Source organism: Mobula birostris, chromosome 21 (genome assembly GCF_030028105.1).
Source record: "Mobula birostris isolate sMobBir1 chromosome 21, sMobBir1.hap1, whole genome shotgun sequence".
In the NCBI taxonomy this organism is placed as follows: Eukaryota; Metazoa; Chordata; class Chondrichthyes; order Myliobatiformes; family Myliobatidae; genus Mobula; species Mobula birostris.
This window is the reverse complement of record NC_092390.1, coordinates 53,928,759-53,951,413: the sequence shown is the minus strand read 5'-3', so window position 1 is coordinate 53,951,413 and position 22,655 is coordinate 53,928,759. Positions and strand designations below refer to the sequence as shown.

Below are 22,655 nucleotides of genomic sequence, written 5' to 3'. Positions count from 1 at the left end.
AGATAATGAGAGGCATTGATCGTGTGGATAATCAAAGGCTTCTTCCCAGGGCTGAAATGGCTTAAATGAGAGGACACAGTTTTCAGGTGCTAGGAAGTAGATACAGAGGAGATGTCAGGGGTAAGTATTTTTACGCAGAGAGTGGTGAGTGTGTGGAATGGGCTGCCGACAACAGTGGTGGAAGTGGATATGATAGGGTCTTTTAAGGGACTCCTGGATAGGTACATGGAGCTCAGAAAAATATAGGGCTATGGGTAACCCTAGGTAATTTCTGAAGTACATGTTCAGCACAGCAATGTGGGCTGAAAGGCCTGTATTGTGCTGTAGGTTTTCTATGTTTCTATCAATCATGGCAATCATATTCACAAAATTCCTACTATTTGTCAAATTCAATTTCTCTTTCGTAAACTAGAATGGTCATGTTCAATCATAATGTTTTGAAATGTCTTGTTTCTAATTGTTAACAATGAATTCCAGAATTTTTCTAATTGGTTGTCCTTTCTGTAAAAGTTGCCTTCCATTTGTTATCTTCCAATTCACAGGGACTCTTGAAAAATGAAGAGAACTGTAGATCTTAGTTAATGCTTTCATACTCAGTAGCATCCATAACAAAGGACATTGCATACAAGTTTCTGTTTTTCTGCTCAGCTTTTGGTCTCACTTGTTGAAAGTGATATTTTTACTGGCAAGAAGTAAAACACTTCTTACTAGTAATAACATCACTTTCATTTCTTCTTCCCCAATAGTCTTGACTAATTTTCTCAATTCAGTAAACAGTTAAGGCTTTAGAAAACAATGAGATCATAAAAAAATGTTGCAGAGTCAAATAGGAACGTTTAATTTGTTTAATATGTGATCAAAATATTAATCATCCAATAATCCATAACAGCCAATGAGGATATCAATGGAACTTTATTGGTGTTTTCCAAAAATGGAATTCAGAAATTCTAACTTGTACATAGAAAGAACAAGGGCATTTTAAAAAAAAGAAAAATCACATTACATTACCATTTTGTCATTATAGAAAAAAAGACAAGAAAAACAGAAGAATAATTCACTCTCCTATGGCAAATTGGAAAGATTATTACCCTAACCTTCAAAGCTAAAGTGGAAGACAAAAATTATATTGATTAATTTTTGGTGTTACGTACTCCGTAACTGGGTTGCCAAACCAGCAGAAATGGATCACTCAGTTGGAGTCTGGATTACTGGAACTAAGAAAGTTTTATTAAAGAAACAAGCAACACAGTACTCTAATCAAAAGGATAATGAATGCAACAGTTCAGCAATGATAAACATACATGTACACAGAATTCAGATAACAGGATCAATCAAGCTCTATCATTGTCTAGGGGTAAATGACCAATTTCAAGGTGACGCAAAGTTCAGTTCAGTTCGCAGTAATCGCTGCCGTGGGAGATAGACAGTGTGGGGGAAGGAGAGAGAGAGCAAAATGAATGAATATTCAAAACGACTTCCACACAGACCTTCACAGTCAGCTTTCGGGCGAGTCCTTTGTGATGTCATCTGAGGTCACCGACCGTGACCCCTCCGTTTCCAGATGCGATCGTTTCTCTGCGGCGAACCTGGCACCCAGGCAAGGGTGGACACACACCAGGTTCCCGCCGATCGTGCCTTTTCACCCTGTGCGTCTATGGCCCGGTACTTCCCACCGACTTGTGAGAGACGCACCGCTTCCAGGGTCTTGTTACCTCGGGTGTCGTGTGTGTGTCCTGCCTTAGCGAACCCGTCCCTTTTTATCCCCCTGCTGGGGTATCGCCTGTCCATCACTTCAAACAGTTCAGGGTTCAAAGGGGGAGCCGCTCTTGCCAGCTCTCCTTCCTTCATTAACATCTCCAAATGCTGCTCCATTGTTTTCCTTATCTCTTTCTCTCCTGAAGACAAGTGGCAGACCAACTGCTGATTCCACTGGTGCCAGCCCAGGCCAGCTACATCTTAATCTATGTGTATTCTTGTCACACTTCCCTCCTTTAAGGATTTTTACCGGGGGTAAAAATTACAAACATGAATACTTTATTGATACACAAAAATATACATCTTTATCAGCTATTTGGCTAATACAGCGAGTTTGAAGTTGTCAACACCTGACAGACAGTCAGCCATCACATTTTCTGTTCCTTTTATATGTGTTGTTAATAATCTCTTAGACCAGGCTCCAACTTAGCAAACTTCATAGTGGCCAAAAACACTGATGAATTGCGATCAATGTAACCTCTCATTTGGTTTTGTCCCAGACCACAATAACAAGGGTCGTCCCATTCCGACTTAGTTTTCTCTCGCAAGGGCTTAGTAGGAGGGGGAGGGGTAGTGACCGCAGAGTTATTGCAAAACTTCCTACAGTACCCCACCATCTCCAAGAGCCTTCTGAGGGCCCTCTTGTCTGTCGGGGTTGGGATGTCAGAGATAGCCCGCATTTTAGCTTGCATCGCTGCCAGCTGCCCCTGTGTCACCACAATTCCCAGGTAAGTGACCTTCATGTGGCCGTACTCATTTTTTTCAAGGTTCACTATCAAGCTGGCTTCAGACAGCCGTATTACATTGCTAATACACACCTCTGTGTTCGCCAGCCCTTTTGTCACTGAATTACTCATTCTATATGGCTGTTGCTCGCTAGGCTGCCCTAATGTAACAGACACCACCCAACATCCCAGTTCTTTGCATCGCCTCGGGACAATCAAATACACGTGTGCGAGTCGTTTAATTACTTCTCCTAAAGAGTCGCTTTGTTCGGGGATTAAGGGAGAGATCTTATCAGCAGAGCTGGCCAAAACAATAGTCTTCTCCCATCTGGTCGATACCATACTCATCTTTTCAAAATAGTTTTTTTCTCTTATCAGGGGGACCCTAGCTTCATTGATTTCCCCGCTAACGCCGACTAGGTTTGTTAGCATATCAAAAGCCTGTGACCGTCTCAGTTCGCATCGGTCATAATCAATAACATCCTTCCTCCTGGGCAGCCGGTAAACCTCTTTCATGATTCCACCAACTGTTTCCTCCTCCACACGATAGCCTACTAGTTCACTTGTTAATTCTGTGTCAGAGAGAGCTGTCTCTGCCAAAACCATCAGCCCCTCGTCTTGCTCCTGGACCTGCACAAATTCTTTCCTGGCTAATGCTGAGTCTGTCTCAGCTTCCTCACTACCTCTTGTCTCACTACACTCCTTCTTTTCACTTTCTACCCCCTTCTCGTACAAGGCTGGCAGAAACGTCTCAGCTAAATTTACTACCGCAGTCCCGTGATGAACCTGTGAGTCTATGGGCGGGGCCTCAATGCTGGCAGGCTGACCTGTCAATCTCACTGCTTCGAACATGATTCCCCCGGCGAGGTCATTACCAAGCAAGACTTCCACGCCTTTCATCGGTAATTCGGACCTCACCCAGATCGTGACTACTCCAGAGACCAGGTTGCTTTGTAAGTGTATCTGGTGCAAAGGGACTGCCTCTGTCCCTCCCCCAATACCTTTCACCTTGACCTCCCCAGTCTGGGTCTCTGAGCTAAACTCTAATACACTCTTCAGTATTAGTGACTGACACGCTCCCGTGTCTCTCCAGATCTGCACTGGAACTGGTTTTAACCCCTCCTTCACTGACACCAATCCGGCCGAGATAAACTTCTCACGCCCTTCCTGAACTTTGGCAGACCTGTCCTTCCCTAGCGGTTCGTTTACCAACTCGATACAGCCAGTCAAAATCGCCGTTTTTCCTTTTCCCTTCTCCTTCTTTGGGGCAAAGCACCTGGATGCAAAGTGTCCGACTTTCCCGCAATTATAACAGATGACCCCAGGAGACTTCCTACCAGACTGCTCCCGGTCTACCTTATCCTTCTCGTTAGTCCCCGGCTTACTTTCTGACTTTTCGGGCGGACTCTCCCCGCCGTCCTGACTACCCTTCTGGTAGCTTTTACTCCGGGCAAACTTCATTTTATGCGTCAACGCATACTCATCCGCTAACTTAGCAGTTGCGGCAAACGTGGCTGCCTCTTTCTCATCTAGGTAGGGTCTCATACCCTCAGGGACACAACCTTTAAACTGCTCAATCAGGATCAGCTGTAGCAGTCTGTCATAATCCCCCTCTACCCCCTTTGAGGCGCACCAACGCTCACAATATATCTGCATCTCACGGGCAAACTCTAAATACGTGCGGTCCCACTGCTTCCTCGCATTCCGGAACCTCTGCCGGTATGCCTCCGGGACCAACTCATAAATCCTGAGGATGGCCTCTTTCACCACCTCATACCTCTGGGCATCTTCCGCGGACAAAGCTGAGTAAGCTTCTTGGGCTTTCCCTTTCAGTACACTCTGAAGCAAAACAACCCACTTATCCCTCGGCCAGTCCTGACTTATAGCAACTTTTTCGAAATGGAGAAAGTACCGACCCACGTCGGTATCGTCAAATGGAGGAACCAGCCTAACCTCCTGGGTCGCCCGGAACCCTCCACCTTGGTTCGGCATGGGCCCCTGCTCTGCCCTTACCTTTAACTTCTCCAGCTCGAATTCCCCTTCCCTCTGTTTCTCCTCTCACTCCAGCTGTTTCTCTCTCTCTCCTGCCTTTCTAACGCTCTCTCTTTCTCCCGCCTTTCTAACTGCTTCTCTTCGTGTTCTAACTACCGTACCCGGAACTCGTGCTCGAGTCTCAGTTTTTCAAGCTGCACCTGTACCGCGTCTCCGGCAGGTTTTTCAATAGACACCACCTTCAGCTCGCCTTGGGGAAACACACCTTTAGATACATAGTGCTCTACAATAGCTCTGTGTATCTCCTCTCTCCTCATTGTCGACTTCCCCTTAGTAAGATTCAACCGTTTGGCCACAGCTACCAATTCCGTTTTCCTGGCATCCTCCAATGCCTCCAAGGTCGGCGCCTTTATAATTTCCTCAGCCTCCGTTTCTGCTGTTTGTCTTTTCTTTCTTTTGGGAATTTTGACCCAATCACTTTACTCCATCCCAAATTTAGCGTTCAAAATCCCGGACGAGCCCCCACTTATGTTACATACCCCGTAACTGGGTTGCCAAACCAGCAGAAATGGATCACTCAGTTGGAGTCTGGATTACTAGAACTAAGAAAGTTTTATTAAAGAAACAAGCAACACAGTACTCTAATCAAAAGGATAATGAATGCAACAGTTCAGCAATGATAAACATACATGTACACAGAATTCAGATAACAGGATCAATCAAGCTCTATCATTGTCTAGGGGTAAATGACCAATTTCAAGGTGACGCAAAGTTCAGTTCAGTTCGCAGTAATCGCTGCCGTGGGAGATGGACAGTGTGGGAGGAGGAGAGAGAGAGCAAAACGAATGAATATTCAAAACGACTTCCACACAGACCTTCACAGTCAGCTTTCGGGCGAGTCCTTTGTGATGTCATCTGAGGTCACCGACCGTGACCCCTCCGTTTCCAGATGCGATCGTTTCTCTGCGGCGAACCTGGCACCCAGGCAAGGGTGGACACACATCAGGTTCCCGCCGATCGTGCCTTTTCACCCTGTGCATCTATGGCCCGGTACTTCCCACCGACTTGTGAGAGACGCACCGCTTCCAGGGTCTTGTTACCTCGGGTGTCGTGTGTGTGTCCTGCCTTAGTGAACCTGTCCCTTTTTATCCCCCTGCTGCGGTATCGCCTGTCCATCACTTCAAACAGTTCAGGGTTCAAAGGGGGAGCCGCTCTTGCCAGCTCTCCTTCCTTCATTAACATCTCCAAATGCTGCTCCATTGTTTTCCTTATCTCTCTCTCTCCTGAAGACAGGTGGCAGACCAACTGCTGATTCCACTGGTACCAGCCCAGGCCAGCTACATCTTAATCTATGTGTATTCTTGTCACATTGGGAACACACACAAAATGCCGGAGGAACTCAGCAGGTCAGGCAGCAGCTATGGAAAAGAGTAAACAGTCAATGTTTTGGGTCAAGCCCTTTCATCAGGACTGGAAAATACATCGACTGTTTATATTCATTCCCATGGATGTTATGTGTGTTGTCTTGAATTTGCAGCATCTACAGAATTTTCTTATGTTTGCGATCAATACGGATTTTTCTTGACAGAATCTTTGGGAAATCCAAAGATTTGGGAAAATAAAATAATAATCCTCTTGCACAATACTGATTTTAGAAAGTGATCGAGGAAGAATGGACTTCTACAGATTGGAATATGTATTTGCTTCGTATAAAATGCTGGATTCATATTCCAGTTAAACCAGAAATCCAAATCAACTTTTATTTACAGTTTAAAACTTCATAATAGTTACATAAAAGTGCATGAACTATAAAACAGGACTACCTGGCCCCTCAAGCTTGCTTCATCATTCAATTTGATCTTGGCTGAACCACCCCTGTACTAGAACCCCACAGCATTCAATGTCCCAAGGTTTCAAAAAATTATCTGCCCCCAGTTTAAATACTTCTAATAAGCTAGCTTCCACAACTCTTGGGGCAGAGAATTCCATATGTTCACCACTTTTTGTGATCAGTAATTCCTACATGCCTCTTTTAAATGATTAGCTACTCACTTTAAAACTCTGCCCCCCCCCACCCACTCATGATTCTCTTATTGCAAAACTATCTTGTTATATCCTGTCCTGACAGAGGGCCTTGCCCTAAAACTTCAACTGTTTATTCCTCTCCTTAGATGCTGCCTCACTCACTGTTCCTCCTGCATTGAGTGTATTGCTCAAGATTTGCATCATCTGCAGAATATATCTTGTGTTTCTAACATCTACCCTGAGAGCTTAAAATGTATCATGAAGAAAATAGAAACTCATCCTTTTTCCAGTTTCCAATTGCCCACTTTTCTCAATATGGACAACATACTTATTTTGTCACTTCATGAAAGCAACCTTGTGATAGTACTTAAGATTTACTCTCATAACAAGAATTATTCAGAGATCTGTACAGACTATGAGTAAATATTGTAACATGCTATATTTTTTCATTTATTTCCTGAGCATGAAAACAGAAATGAATAAAGGGGCAATTCAAAGCACAAGCTTTCAGTACCTTTGAGAAGCATGGGCAGGTATGCACCAAATCAGGAATAACTGCATCAGCTATTTATCAAATTTTGATATTAATAAGAGACTCAGCATAAATATAAAACCATATGCTCCAATTGCAAAAAGTTCTTTAAATGGCAAATCGTACATTGTAAGAAAAAAATCTGTATGTTTTATAATAACACAACTTTCAGCGCAATGTTAGTGAGTAATATCTCTCAGTTAACATGGAGTGTAAGTGTATTTAGAGAGCTAAAATGAAAGTCTACAAGAAAGGGATATGACCAAACTAGACATATACATGCCATATATTATTGTCTTTCTTTTGTGGGAATATAGAGCTCTCCATGCCCTAGTCACCAAACCTGTTTATAATTAACATTTTCATAATTAACAAGATTTTTAAAAATTACATGGTTAATGGGGCATCTAGAAATCCAAGGCAACTGAGAGAGCTTTTTTAACAAAACAAATTGCTTTTTTGTGAATTACCAATGAAATAACGGCATTTCTATAAGAACCAGTAAATTAACAAATATAAATATTTTTACCTCTGACACACTACATTCATCAGGTGAATCATGGTGCACAGCCATCTGATACTTGGAGTACAGAGTTGCTGACTGGTTAAAGGATTCAGTGAAAGCTGGATCATCGAAGGAAACTGGCACTAGTTTCACCTTCAGAGCATGAGATCATGTAAATTTTCAAAATAAAAATTGATAACATGTTTATAATAAGACACAAAGTAAACAAAAGTTTACAATTAGGTTTTACCACTGAAGGCAAGAGTAGTGCAGGGTCTCCTCCACATCCAGTTCAAAAGCCTATTTAAATTTATTCATGTGTCAAACTATTCTCAAAAATTTGTAACTAATAAATTAGAAATTTTTTCTCTTTTATATGCCATCTGCTGGCAATAAACAACACATCAACTTGATTTGTAAGTTCTAACTCTGATTCAGTCCACGCTGCTAACGAACACTTATGTTTACACTTACAAACTGGCTCAAAGGTCAAATTGCTAGGTGGATCATTATCATCACTTAACTGTTCTCTTAGACGCCATAGTCTCTGTCCTGTGCACATAACTGCTTGCACAGTAACCTAACCTGAAGAGATCATTGCAAAGTCTACTCTAATTGATTCAAAAACATCAGTATACATTTTATTGTGTAAATTTAGCATTACTGGAGAGGTTTCTGATTGAAACCCGAAAGGAATCCATAAAAGGAAAATTCCTTTTAAGAATTTTAAACTGGTCTTCTTTTAACACCAGTTCCACAAAGAAAAAAAAATTCCCCTTTTTTAACCTATTAGAATTCAATATGAAAATAGGAATTCCAAACATCACTTCTTAGTTTTTCCCTTTGGCACAGGAAGTAGTTCCCCCTTCTTGGCATCAACCCAGGAGACAGTACAATTCACATGGCTTTAATGCCCTTTCTAAAATAGGGGTGCCCAAGAATGCAGGATATACATTAACTTAATTTGAAAGGAACTCACATCTTTCCAGATATCAAGATAAATATTTTTGATATACAGATTCTGTGCTCTGGACTCCCATAACAAGGAGATATTGAATAAGAAAACATCTGTCCCTACATGTGTATAGCTTCTGCCCAGTACAAGAGTTTTAGGCTGTCATTTTTAAGAACAAAATCGATAGAATTGGATTGTTAAATCTGTACTATAAATGATCATCCAATTATAAAGAAGAGAATGGCATCTCTATTCTTAAGATTGGTTTGATAAAATTACAAAGCCAGTTTATTTTGTTAAAGTGAATTTCCAAATTTAATTTGCTCATTTCAGAAATTCAAAAATGTTTCAATTTCATAATTCAATCCAACATTTAATTAAATTTTACACATATGCAGAGTGATTGTATTAGGATTAGTCAATTAAGCTATAACTTGACGATTATAATTTATGTACTTACTCTTATAAGGAAGCTATATTATACACATTTACTCTCACTACTTAATGTTTTACTTATTATTCCTTAACCATTAATACATACCCACTAAAATTGGAAAGGGAAAAAAATATTCGGATGAACAAGTATTTTTTTTCTATATGAACCTCATTGGCAATCCCTTCATTAGCTGGGCTGCTTTACCTCTAAGATTTGAGAATTAAGTACTTCTCATTCTAACCTGGTGTTCAGTTGGTTTATCAGGGGGGTCCTGGTGAATGGCCATCTGGTACCGTTTATAGACCTGGTATGACTCTTGGAAAGTTGCTGTGAACTGGGAGTTTGGTGGAGATGATCTCACTAGTCTTACCTTCAGGAGGCAAGAAGAAAATAAAAACAATAAAAGCAAGAATAATAAACCGCTATATTAGTTAATTATCAATGCAAATTTATAGGATTTAATGCAAACACAGAAAAATTGCGAGAAATTTTCAGAAAAGTTACAAAATGCAACAGCACCATCCAATCAACGCAGCTACAGTAATCAATGCAATTAACATTAATATTAGGTTTTTAGATTACTGTAAAACAAAATCTCTACGCTGTGACCTTGAATAAATCACTTCTGCATAATGCCATTATCCCAATGCTTTGAGTCAGCATAACATACTAACATGGTTACATTTTGAGACGAAGTTTGAAGTTCAAGCCTTAATGTTCAACAGTAATTATACATTCTAATTTGCTGACTCAGGGTTCACATATCTTACAGATCAGTTAAAGCCACCATCACAAAAGTTGGAAAAATATGAAAATTGATTCTTCCAGCTTAGATAATTTACTCACAGTAATTAATGCTTTACTAAGCTCTTAACCTTCTTAACAAAAACAGGTCAACATAAAACTCTTACTGGTAATTATGGACTAAATTTGCATTTCATGTTTACTTTCTCCTCACTTCTTTCTAAATTAGCAGCAGTCTAAATAAAATAGTTCAATATTAACCCAATTTATTGATCCAATTTCTGCAAGATATATCATAGTTATTGTCCTACCACGATCATACACATCCTACTCTAACCATATAAACATTACTCATAACTAAAATTACTTTTAATTGCCAAACATATCCCTAGTAATATAAAACTAATAGGTGGAGTTAATAAAAAGGGAATGAAGTAATAAAGTCAGGACAAGAATATTAATATTTCCAACTCAATGATTAGTTTTATTTCTAAATTTTGCAAAATTTCAAGATATAAATGTCAAATGAACTGCGAGTAGTTGCAGACATGCAGTATGTCCGTATTCCACTAGTTTTGGAATTTATTTTACAGTTTCACGTAGCTTTAAAAAAAATCAGAACGTGACAAGGATTAATCATTAAAAGTAAACCAATATTTGAGAAGAATTATATATGGAGGAAAGAGTGAATTAAAAATGTAAAGTATTGTACTACTTAGTGTCCTCAAAAAGGCTGGTCACGATATAGTAATATTCCTCTTTATCAAAAAGTATAGAGCTTACTACTTTACTAATGGATGGGCTCCAAGCTTGGCTTACAGAATCAACATTTAATTTCATTTCTAAGAAAGTTGGGGGTAGGTTTAAAAAAAACACTTGGCCACATGTTGAAAATAATCCCTATCCTTTGACCAAGGTATTGAAGAGTAGGTCATTGAGGAGCAAGTGCTAAAATTTGAGTGGGTCGGTCAGTGCAGCTTAGACTATAAAGTATTACTTTCCTTGTGTTGATCTTCTTGCCACCCACTGCAATTTCAAAGAAACTAATGAATACTCTATTGTCTTGACACTAGTTTACTGTATTGTTTAAAATTTACCTTGCTGTATAATGCATGCATCGTAGGATACTCTATTAATTTAAGGTAATATTTTGTTTTATGTGTTGCGTGTGATACATGTTTTGTGGGTGCATAGTGGTCTGGAGGAACAGTGTTGTTTGGTTGTATACATGTACAACTATTTGACAATAAACTTGAACTTGAATCTGTCGACTATGTCCTGGACATCAATCTCTTCAGTAATGTGATTGCTAGGCAAGGACTGCTGATAGACTCTAGACCCCACCACGAATACTTCGGTTGCAATTCCAACCTCTTGTACTGCTTTTGAGAAGACTTTAATGTGAAAGAGTACCGACTCAACTGAGTACGGTCATAGATGGTAACATCAGGTAGTTTATTTAATGCCATTGATTCCAGACTCAATGCAATCATACGTTAAGGACTCCTGAATCACTTTCTGGTGAGTGTGTACCAATGACTTAGTCTTCTCCAGCAATTCTGTCTTTGTGGCATGGCAGAACTTACACAAGAATAGTGATGGAGATGTCGGTGAATAATTGCCCCAGGCTGTTTTTTGACTGATTGAAGAAAACACATTGCCTTAAGTTAATTTGAAGGAAATTGCAGTATTAATTAGATCTGTCATGCCTCATGTCCAGTGCTTAGTACGATACAATATGGTCTGCTAGTGTACTTTTTATTCACATCATCACGTTATGCAGTGATGACTCATTTTCCTACCAGTTCTTTTTTTATCTGCCAGTTGCAAGTTTTTGAGGATTCTTGATAAAGAACCATGGATTACTATTTAAGATTAAAGGGTCTCTCATTTACGAAGGCCAATCGTTTTGGTTCAGAGTCACAGGTCTTTAAAAACTTACTCTCTCAAAGAACAACAGAAATATATACTAAAATATTTGTTTCTTTAAGGCGGGGTAGATAGATTCTTGTTAAGAAGCTGAAAGAATGACCTTATTAAATGACAGAGCAGCAGGCTCGAAGGGCCGAATGGCATAAATCTGTTCATAATTAATTTGTAATTTCAGTTAAACTGTTCAGGAATGGTCAAAACAAAAAACATTCTTCATAAAGAACAAAATCATTCCTTATGAAGAACAAAACAATCAAGTCATTTTTCACCACCAGCCGTTTATAATTGATAGGAATCATGTTTTCGTTTCTCATTCTCTTCACTACAAGACATAAATGAAGCTAATAATAGTTGAAAAAAAAACAGGTAGAGCAATAAAACTGCACATTTTTAATCACTGAGAGGGAACCATCAGTATTTGTCAATTTACACATTGAAACAAATTAGATTATCTAATAATCAAACAAAATCAACTCCTTAAACACCCAAAAAAATCTGAAGAGATGTGTTTAATCCAGTTGCACTGAGAACTATGTATGTTATCCCAGTTTGGCAAAAGAATAAATCAAGGAAGGTAGTGACTTGGATGAGGGAATTAAATGCAGCATCTCCAAGTTTGCGGATGACACGAAGCTGGGTGGCAGTGTTAGCTGTGAGGAGGATGCTAAGAGGATGCAGAGTGACTTGGATAGGTTGGGTGAGTGGGCAAATTCATGGCAGATGCAATTTAATGTGGATAAATGTGAAGTTATCCACTTTGGTAGCAAAAATAGGAAAACAGATTATTATCTGAATGGTGGCCGATTAGGAAAAGGGGAGGTGCAACGAGACCTGGGTGTCATTATACACCAGTCATTGAAAGTGGGCATGCAGGTACAGCAGGCGGTGAAAAAGGTGAATGGTATGCTGGCATTTCCAGTGAGAGGATTTGAATACAGGAGCAGGGAGGTACTACTGCAGTTGTACAAGGCCTTGGTGAGACCACACCTGGAGTATTGTGTGCAGTTTTGGTCCCCTAATCTGAGGAAAGACATCCTTGCCATAGAGGGAGTACAAAGAAGGTTCACCAGATTGATTCCTGGGATGGCAGGACTTTCATATGAAGAAAGACTGGATGAACTGGGTTTGTACTCGTTGGAATTTAGAAGATTGAGGGGGGATCTGATTGAAACATATAAAATCCTAAAGGGATTGGACAGGCTAGATGCAGGAAGATTGTTCCCAATGTTGGGGAAGTCCAGAACAAGGGGTCACAGTTTGAGGATAAAGGGGAAGTCTTTTAGGACCGAGATTAGGAAAAACTTCTTCACTCAGAGAGTGGTGAATCTGTGGAATTCTCTACCACAGGAAGCAGTTGAGGCCAGTACATTGGCTATATTCAAGAGGGAGTTAGATATGGCCCTTGTGGCTACGGGGATCAGGGGGTATGGAGGGAAGGCTGGGGCGGGGTTCTGAGTTGGATGATCAGCCATGATCATAAAAAATGGCGGTGCAGGCTCAAAGGGCGAATGGCCTACTCCTGCACCTATTTTCTATGTTTCTATGTTAAAATGAATTTTGGCAGCATATTGTATATGAACTTGCTAATGTATTGCTGATCACATCAAGCAGCAAGTCAAAAATATATTTTTAGAAAAAGAATGAAACAAGCAAAATGCAAGGAAAAATGTGATAAAAGCACAAGCCATTTGTTCTTCCTTAATATTCTTGTCAACCTTTGCTTGCCAAGTTCAATGAAAAAAAAATGTTTTAAGCTTAATCATAAGAATTAAAGCACAGAATATTAATGTCATACACGTGTATCTGAATTTCTCAATTTGTGTTTAAAATGTAATTACTGATGCACCTAGGACTATCAAACAGACATTTTCTATTTCCTCTGCAGGTAAACTAACTTATCATAAAGGCTAGTTATCTAAATAGAATAAGAGGGCTGCTACGTTTATGTCCTGTCACCTTATCTTTGGCCACTACTGATTTACTTAATGAAAGCAAGTTACTTATACATGCACTTCCATCAAATTTAAAATATTTTGAACATTCTGGAGCACAACTCATTGAAGAAACAAAAACATGAAATAATGATGCAGAAAGTTTGCTTTCGAAAGCAACTGAAAAGGAATTAAAAGGATACATGAATACGTTTAGTTATTATTTAGAAAGGTTCTGTTTTTTGTCCACAGTCTCCTCTCCTAACATTGATCAATAAATTAGAAATAGGATAGACAACATTTTTCTGCCAATATCCTGATGAAAGGTCTCGGCCCGAAAAGTCAACTGCTAACTCTTCTCTGCCTGGCCTGCTGAGTTCCACTAACATTTTGTGTGTGTGCTTTGGATTTCCAGCATCTGCAGACTTTCCCATGTCTGTCGTCCCAAATATCCAGTTGGGATATGAAAGATTTCACAAGATTTGGTGATTATATGGTGTTGATGTTTCAGACATTGGCAATGACATTATATTCTATATCAAAGAAAATTATGTTGTCAGTCGGAAATACACATAGACTGAGGAGTATAGAAAGGTAGAAATATCCTTGCATTAAGCCAAGATCAACACTGAAGGATGTGGTGACATCCAGTGGCCAGAACATGGAAATAAAAACACTTTTTTAAAAATACAGGCTTTTATGGCAAAAGACTGAGTGCTCCAAAACTATGTCTCATTTGGAGACATCTTTAGGCAATGCAGATGATTACCAATAAATGTGGGCTTGGGCAAACACTGAAAGCAACAAGCCATCTGCTTGAACATATTGCAAATGGGGAAGTAAAATTGCTGCCATGTCATCTATAAATACTTCAACTGAATGAGTTTTATCTGTGGTGAAAATCAATTTTAAATGTTAAGAGATTTTTGCAAGATTCAGCTAGACTAATTTCGTTTTATGGCTTGAGTGCTAACGATATTCCAGATTTTTGTGCATCAACAGCAAATTTGTACTTTCTCCAGTTTGTGATGACTTTTATCAAAAATAGGCACTTGAAATTAAAAAATGGGATTACATATCATAATTCTGGATATTTTTCCCCAAAGTACTTTGAAATAACACCATGAGAGGCAAATTGTAAATTTGTTTAATCAAAAGTGACAAATCTTGAGTGTTAATATAAATATTTAGGATACAAAGGTAAAAAGTCAAAAATATCATCGAGCAATGTATTAACATATTTTTCCATTCTGTATTAACACTGGTGGGAAATGTGATGAAATATGATCAAAATCTATTCAAACATTTAGATATCTTTGTTTTGATATTTGAAAACTACATTCTTGAAATTAATACAAGAATATTAATGGAACAAAGGCTCGGCATGAGTAATTGCACTGAAATTAAAAAAAAGTACCTCTAACTTATGGACTGCATCTGGAGACAAAGATTCAGAAATAAAATCTTCCAATGACTTTGGTTGATTTGCTTGCGGGGCATGGTGTTGCAAGAAGAGAGTATTAGAGTTGTCACAAGAAGCTTCTTGATGTTGGGAGACATCAGCCATTTCCATACGTTGCTGTTTCTGAAGCAGCTTTTTTAATTTTCTCTCTCTCCGAACATCTTTTGCTTTGCGGCATGGTGGTTTATTTGGATCAGCTCCTCTGCCTTTTTTTTTTAAAAAGAAGGTTGGTTTACATACCAAAATTAGACAGATCTTGACATCATAAAATTACTTAGGACAAATTTACCATTGTAAACTTAAATGGATTATTTAGTATATTTTATTTGTCCTTCTTAACTGCCAACTATTCCAGAATATTCATTCTGTGCCAGACAATATTAAGAGCATTGTCTTAGCTGCACTGAAGTATTCATTTGAACAGTCTCCATCATATTTCACTTTTACTGCCCATGCAACACTTTAAAAATCAGCATCAAGAACTGTGGAACTGTTCCAAACTAATATTATTGAATCTGTCAATTTTAAGTATATGTAGGGTAGCCAGTTCATATGTCATCCTTTGAAACTCAAACTTGCCAATCTTTATTCCCTTTGTTGTTACACCAAATTTGACGTTATGTTCACTATAATAAACAGTCAACTCATTCTAACTTGTTAATCAACCGATCTTGTGTAGCTTTTACTGCTGATGCCATTCTGTTTTGCCTAGCTTTCTGTGAAAATTAAAATCTCCCATAACAAGTACTTTGTCTTTGAATAGGTTTCACTGGCACCAGAAGCTGCAACACAACTGTCAGTAAGATTGTACCAATCCATTTCATAAACTTGAAGTCCTCAATCAGGCACAGGACACTACAGTCGGCCCTCCTTATCTGCGAGGGATTGGTTCCAGGACCCCTCGCGGATACCAAAAAACGCAGATGCTCAAGTCCCTTTTCCAGCCTGTCTCAATGCGGTGGGCATTAGGACCCGGCGGCAGAGCTCTGAATCCGCAGTGTTTGTGTTCACAAAAATAATCACGATCGCAATTTAAAATAAAGTGGAAATAAAACAATCAGAAAGAGGTGAAACGCCATCGGTCACTGGAAAAGCGTTAGGCTACAGTCGGTCAACCATTGAAATAATTTTAAAGGATAAAATGAGAAAGGCCCTGCCTGATTAAAGTAAAATTATTGCGCAGCAACACAGCGGTTTAATTGTTGGGTTTTGGGTTTTGGGGTTTGGGGTTTTTGATCCTCCACATCAACCCGGCAGGGATGGACAGCGCGCTCGGGAGTGATCTGTCACTGGATCGAACTCGGGAACTTCCATTCCCTAGCCCAGCGCTGAAACATAAGTTTCTTAAGTATTTTATAAGCATAGAAAGGTAAAATATACACTATCTACTAAGACAAATGTTTGACTAACTCACGCAAAATAATACCGGATGTACCTGTTCCGACTTACTTAGTAAGAGAACTAACGTTTTTTTAAATCCCGATCCACGATAACCTACGCACAACCTCCCATATACTTTAAATCATCTCTAGATTACTTATAATACCTAATACAATGTAAATGCTACGTAAAATAGTTGTAATACTGCATTGTTTAGGGAATAATGACAAGAAAAAAAAGTCTGTACATGTTCGAACAACAAGTGCTGGAAGAGCACTTCCGGGTTTTTTCGATTCGCGGTTGGTTGAATTCGCGCACGCAGAGCTCATGGATAAGGAGGGCCGACTTGTGACGAGAATACACATAAATTAAGATGTGTGCTGGCCTGGGCTAGCACCAGTGGCATCAGCAGTTGGTCTGCCACCTGTCCTCAGGGGAGGGAGAGATAAGGAACACAATGAGCAGCATTTGGAGATGTTAATGAAGGAGCCATCAGTCTGGGTATTGTCAAGATCGGCTCCCCCTTTGAACCCTGAACTGTTTGAAGTGATGGACAGGCGATCTGGAGATGTGTAATGAAGGGACGGGAGAGACAGCTGTCTAGAGCGGCTCCCACTTTGAACCCTGAACTGTTTGAAGTGATGGACAGGCGATACCCCAGCAGGGGGATAAAAAGGGACAGGTTCGCTAAGGCAGGACACACACGACACCCCGAGGTAACGAGACCCTGGAAGCGGTGCGCCTCTCACAAGTCGGTGGGAAGCTCTTGGACGGCTGATCGCGGGATCAGCCTTAGACGCACAGGGTGGAAAGGTACGATCAGCGGGAACCCAGTGTGTGTCTGCCCTTGCTTGGGTGCCGGGTTCACTGCAGAGGATCGACCGCATCTGGAGGAGGGGTCACAGTCGGTGACCCCAGGTGACATCACAAAGGACTCGCCCGAAAGCTGCTTGTGAGCAATATCACAGGTCTGTGAGTGAAAGTCGTTTTGAATGATCAGTCATTCTCGTTCTCTCTCTCCTTCCCCCCATGTTGTCCATTGCCATGGCAACAATTACTGCGAACTGAACTAAATTGGACTGAACTTTGCGTCACTTTGAAATTGGTCATTTACCCCTAGACAATGATAGAGCTTGGTTGATCCTGTTATCTTAATTCTGTGCACATGTGTGTTTATCATTGCTGAACTGTTGCATTTATTATCCTTTCGATTACTGTGTTGCTTGTTTCTTTAATAAAACTTTCTTAGATCTAGTAATCCAGACTCCAACTGAGTGATCCATTTCTGCTGGTTTGGCAACCCAGTTACGGGGTACGTAACATAAGTGGGGGCTCATCCGGGATTTTGAACGCTAAATTTGGGACGGAGTAAATTGATTGGGTCAACATTCCCGAAAGAAAGAAAAGACAAACAGCAGAAATGGAGGCTGAGGAATTTATAAAGGCACCGACCTTGGAGGCATTAGAGGATGCCAGGAAATCGGAATTGGTAGCTGTGGCCAAACGGTTGAATCTTGCTAAGGGGAAGTCGACAATGAGGAGAGAGGAGATACACAGAGCTATCGTAGAGCACTATGTATCAAAAGGTGTGTTTCCCCAAGGCGAGCTGGAGGTGGTGTCTATTGAAAAACCTGCTGGAGACACGGTACAGGTGCAGCTTGAAAAACTGAGACTCGAGCATGAGTTCCGGGTACGGCAGTTGGAGCGAGAACAGAAAGAGAGGGACAGACAGTTACAGCGAGAAGAGCAGGAGAGAGAGTTAGAAAGGCAAGGGAGAGAGAGAGACAGTTGGAGAGAGAAGAGAAAGAGAGGCGATGGGAGCGAGAAGAGAGAGAGAAACAGAGGGAAAGGGAATTTGAGCTGGAGAAGTTAAAGATAAGGGCCGAGCAGGGGCTCGTGCCGAACCAAGGTGGAGGGTTCTGGACGACCCAGGAGGTTAGGCTGGTTCCCCCATTTGACGATACCGACGTGGATCGGTACTTTCTCCATTTCGAGAAAGTGGCTATGTCAGGACTGGCCGAGGGATAAGTGGGTGGTTTTGCTTCAGAGTGTACTGAAAGGGAAAGCCCAAGAAGCTTACTCAGCTTTGTCCGCGAAGATGCCCAGAGGTATGAGGTGGTGAAAGAGGCCATCCTCAGAATTTATGAGTTGGTCCCGGAGGCATACCGGCAGAGGTTCCGGAATGCGAGGAAGCAGTGGGACCGCACGTATTTGGAGTTTGCCCGTGAGATGCAGACATATTGTGAGCGTTGGTGCGCCTCAAAGGGGGTAGAGGGGGATTATGACAGACTGCTGCAGCTGATCCTGATTGAGCAGTTTAAAGGTTGTGTCCCTGAGGGTATGAGACCCTACCTAGATGAGAAGGAGGCAGCCACGTTAGCCGCAACTGCTAAGTTAGCGGATGAGTATGCGTTGACGCATAAAATGAAGTTTGCCCCGAGTAAAGGCTACCAAAAGGGTCGTCAGGACGGCGGGGAGAGTCCGCCAGAAAAGTCAGTAAGTAAGCCGGGGACTAGTGAAAAGGATAAGGTAGACCGGGAGCAGTCTGGTAGGAAGTCCCCTGGGGTCGTCTGTTATAATTGTGGGAAAGTCGGACACTTTGCATCCAGGTGCTTTGCCCCAAGGAAGGAGACGGGGAAAGGAAAAACGGGGGTTCCGACTAGCTGTATTGAGCTGGCAAACCCACCCCCAAGGGAGAGGAGGTCTGCCAAAGTTCAGGAAGGGTGCGAGAAGTTTATCTCGGCCGGATTGGTGTCAGTGAAGGAGGGGTTAAAACCAGTTCCAGTGCGGATCTGGAGAGACACAGGAGCGTGTCAGTCACTAATACTGAAGAGTGTTTTAGACTTTAGTTCAGAGACCGAGACTGGGGAGGTCAGTGTGATAAAAGGCATTGGAAAAGGGACTGAAGCCGTGCCTTTGCACCAGATACACCTACAAAGCAACTTGGTCTCTGGACTCGTCACGATCGGGGTGAGGTCCGAATTACCGATGAAAGACGTGGAAGTCTTGATCGGAAATGACCTCGCGGGGGGAATTGTGTTCCCCGCCATGAGGCTGACAAGTCAGCCTGCCAGCATGGAGGCCCCGCCCGTGGACTCGCAGGTTTATCCCGTTTGCGCAGTAACTCGGCGTATGTCGAGAAAAGCTGCAGAGGCTGACATAAAGTTAGCTGAAACGTTTCTGCCAGCCTTGTACGAGGAGGGGATAGAAAGTGAAAAGACGGAAAGAAATGAAACGAGGAAGTGAGGGAGCTGAGGCAGACTTGGCATTAGCCGGGGGGGGCTTTATACAGGCACAGGGGCGGGACGAGGAGCTGATGGATTTGGCAGAGACAGCTCTCTCCGAGGCAGAATTAAAAAAGGAGCCAGTAGGCTATTATGTAAAGCAGGGAGTACTAATGAGGAAATGGAGACCACCTACTGTGCCCGCAGATGAGGAATGGGGAGTTGTACACCAGGTGGTAGTGCCGAAGATTTATAGGGGCGAGATTTTTAACTTGGCCCACAAGGTACCCCTCAGTGGACATTTTGGGGTGAGGAAGACAGTCGACAGAATTATGGAAGAACTTTACTGGCCGAACATGAGGAAAGATATTGTTGAATATTGTAGGCAATGTTATTTATGTCAGGTGGTAGGAAAGCCAAATCAGGTCCTGCCTAAAGCGCCCCTTCGACCGATACCCGCTTTCGGGGAACCTTTTTCCCGAGTCATTGTGGATTTTGTCGGTCCCCTGCCCAGAACTGCGAGTGGGCGAGAGTATGTGATGACTATGATGTGCGCCGCCACCAGGTTTCCGGAGGCTGTGCCCCTGGCAAGCATGAAGGCGCCCGCCGTGGTAAAGGCGCTTGTGAAATTTTTCACTACGGTGGGGCTGCCCAGGGAAATCCAGTCGGATCAGGGGAGTGTCTTCACATCTCACACCTTCCGACGGATGTTGGATGAGATGGGAGCACAGCAGATTTTGGCCTCCGCGTACCACCCTGAGTCACAAGGGGCGTTGGAACGATTCCACGCCACCTTAAAGACAATGATTAAAATTTACTGTCAAGAAAACGCTAGGAGCTGGGATGATGCTTTGCCCCTCCTGCTATTTGCCGTGAGGGACACAGTTTAAGAGTCATTGGGGTTCAGCCCATTCGAGCTCGTCTTTGGTCATCGGCCCAGAGGACCCCTGACCTTACTAAAAGAGCAATGGTCCAGCCCGGCAGTTCAAGTTAATGTGATTATGTTTTAAAATTTCGTGAGAGGCTGGAAAGGATCTGTGACCTTGCCAAAGAAAATCTGCGACACTCCCAGACTAAAATGAAAAAATGGTATGATAGGCGTGCCCGCAAAAAAGAGTTCCAAGTGGGCGATTGGGTCTTAGTTCTGTTCCCAGTGGTAGCCAACCCCCTTCAGGTGAGATTCCACTGTCCGTACAAGGTAACTAAAAAGATAGACCCTTTGAACTATGTTATCGAAACGCCAGACAGGCGTAAACCCACACAGTTGGTACACATTAACATGTTAAAAGCCTACCATGATCAGAAAGAAAACCGGGTTGGTGTTATCACGGAAATTACTGAGACTGGGGTGTCGAATGAGACAGGAAAAACCCATCTTGAAAAGATGAATATGGTGCCAACCCGATTGGAGAACTCTATTGTTCTGGCTAATCTTGCTGACAAGGTCTCTCACCTAACCCCCGAACAAAGCGGGCCATTGATAAAGCTAATTAAACGGCACACAGATGTATGTCCCGATGTCCCAAGGCGATGCAAAGGGATGGTGCATGATGTTGTGGTTACCTCAGACCAGCCTACTAAACAGCACCCCTATAGGATGAACTTGGAGAAGGGCAAACAAGTGGAGAAAGAGATTGAGTACATGCTAGCCACAGATATTATTAGGCCATCCAAGACGGAATGGGCGTCCCCCTGCGTGGTTGTCCCGAAAGCCGATGGGGGCATCTGATTCTGTACAGATTACAGAAAGGTGAACGCCATCACAAAAACTGATGCTTACCCCATCCCAAGGGTAGACGATTGCATCGTTAAAGTTGGGAGAGCTACGTACATCACCAAGGTCGATTTGCTGAAAGGATACTGGTGTGTCCCTTTAACCGACCGGGCTAGAGAAATCTCGGCATTTGTCACCCCCTCCGGTTTGTACGAGTATAATGTTCTACCTTTTGGCATGAAAAACGCCCCAGGGACCTTCCAGAGGATGATTAATTCAGTAATAAAGGGACTCAGGAACACAGAAGCATATATTGATGATTTAGTGGTCTGGAGTGACACGTGGGAGGAGCACATTGTGGCGGTGGGGGAGCTATTTAAACGGCTGTCTGAAGCCAGCCTGACAGTGAACCTCGCGAAAAGTGAGTTCGGCCACGCGAAGGTCACTTATCTGGGAAATGTGGTAGGACAGGGGCAGCTGGCTCCGATGCAGGCTAAGGTGCGGGCTATCTCGGAGGTCCCCACCCCGACAGACAAGAGAGCCCTGAGAAGGTTCTTGGGGATGGTGGGGTACTACAGGAAGTTTTGCAAAAACTTTGCGGATATTACTCTCCCTCTCACTAAGCCTTTGCCAAAGAATGCGAAGTTTGTGAGGGACTACCTTTGTCAACAAGCCTTCGAGAGTCTGAAGGCGATTCTGTGTCACCATCCTGTGCTAAATGCGCCTGATTTTTCAAAACCCTTCTCCCTAGCAACAGATGCTAGCGACGAAGCTGCCGGGGCAGTGCTGTTGCAGACAGACAAAGAGGGGGTTGAGCACCCAGTCGCTTACTTTTCTAAGAAATTTAATACCCATCAGAGGAACTATTCCACTGTGGAAAAGGAGCTAGCATTATAACATTATAACATCATACTAGCATTACAACATTTTGAAGTTTATATTTGCCCGGCGCGGAAACCACTGGTAATTTACACTGACCACAACCCATTAGTGTTTTTGGCCATTATGAAAGATAAAAAAAAAAGATTGCTAAGTTGGAGTCTGGTGCTACAGGAACTTGATATAAAAATTAGACATATAAAAGGCACGGAAAATGTGATTGCTGACTGTCTGTCAAGGTGGTGACAACTTCAAATTCTCAGTATTAGCCAAATAGCTGATAAAGATGTATATTTGTGTGTATCAAATAACGTACTCATGTTTGTAATTTTTACCCCGGTAAAAATCCTTAAAGTGGGGGGGGAAGTGTGACGAGAATACACATAAATTAAGAAGCTTGCTGGCCTGGGCTAGCACCAGTGGCATCAGTAGTTGGTCTGCCACCTGTCCTCAGGGGAGGGAGA

The 22,655-nt window shown here is 42.0% G+C and overlaps 1 protein-coding gene across 6 annotated transcripts in view; it reads right to left on the bottom strand.

The window, feature by feature from the left end:
* LOC140185802 (arginyl-tRNA--protein transferase 1) overlaps nt 1–22,655 on the bottom strand; it is a 180,602-nt gene that overhangs the window by 132,708 nt on the left and 25,239 nt on the right. For 2 of the 6 annotated variants that reach the window (XM_072239501.1, XM_072239500.1), the window contains exons 6-8: nt 14,950–15,200; nt 9,167–9,295; nt 7,559–7,687 (exon numbers count right to left, since the gene is read on the bottom strand). In XM_072239501.1, coding sequence (XP_072095602.1) covers nt 7,559–7,687; nt 9,167–9,295; nt 14,950–15,200 — 509 coding nt within the window. The remainder of the gene's footprint in view (nt 1–7,558; nt 7,688–9,166; nt 9,296–14,949; nt 15,201–22,655) is intronic. The other 4 variants (XM_072239504.1, XM_072239503.1, XM_072239505.1 and 1 more) reach the window with 2 other exon arrangements.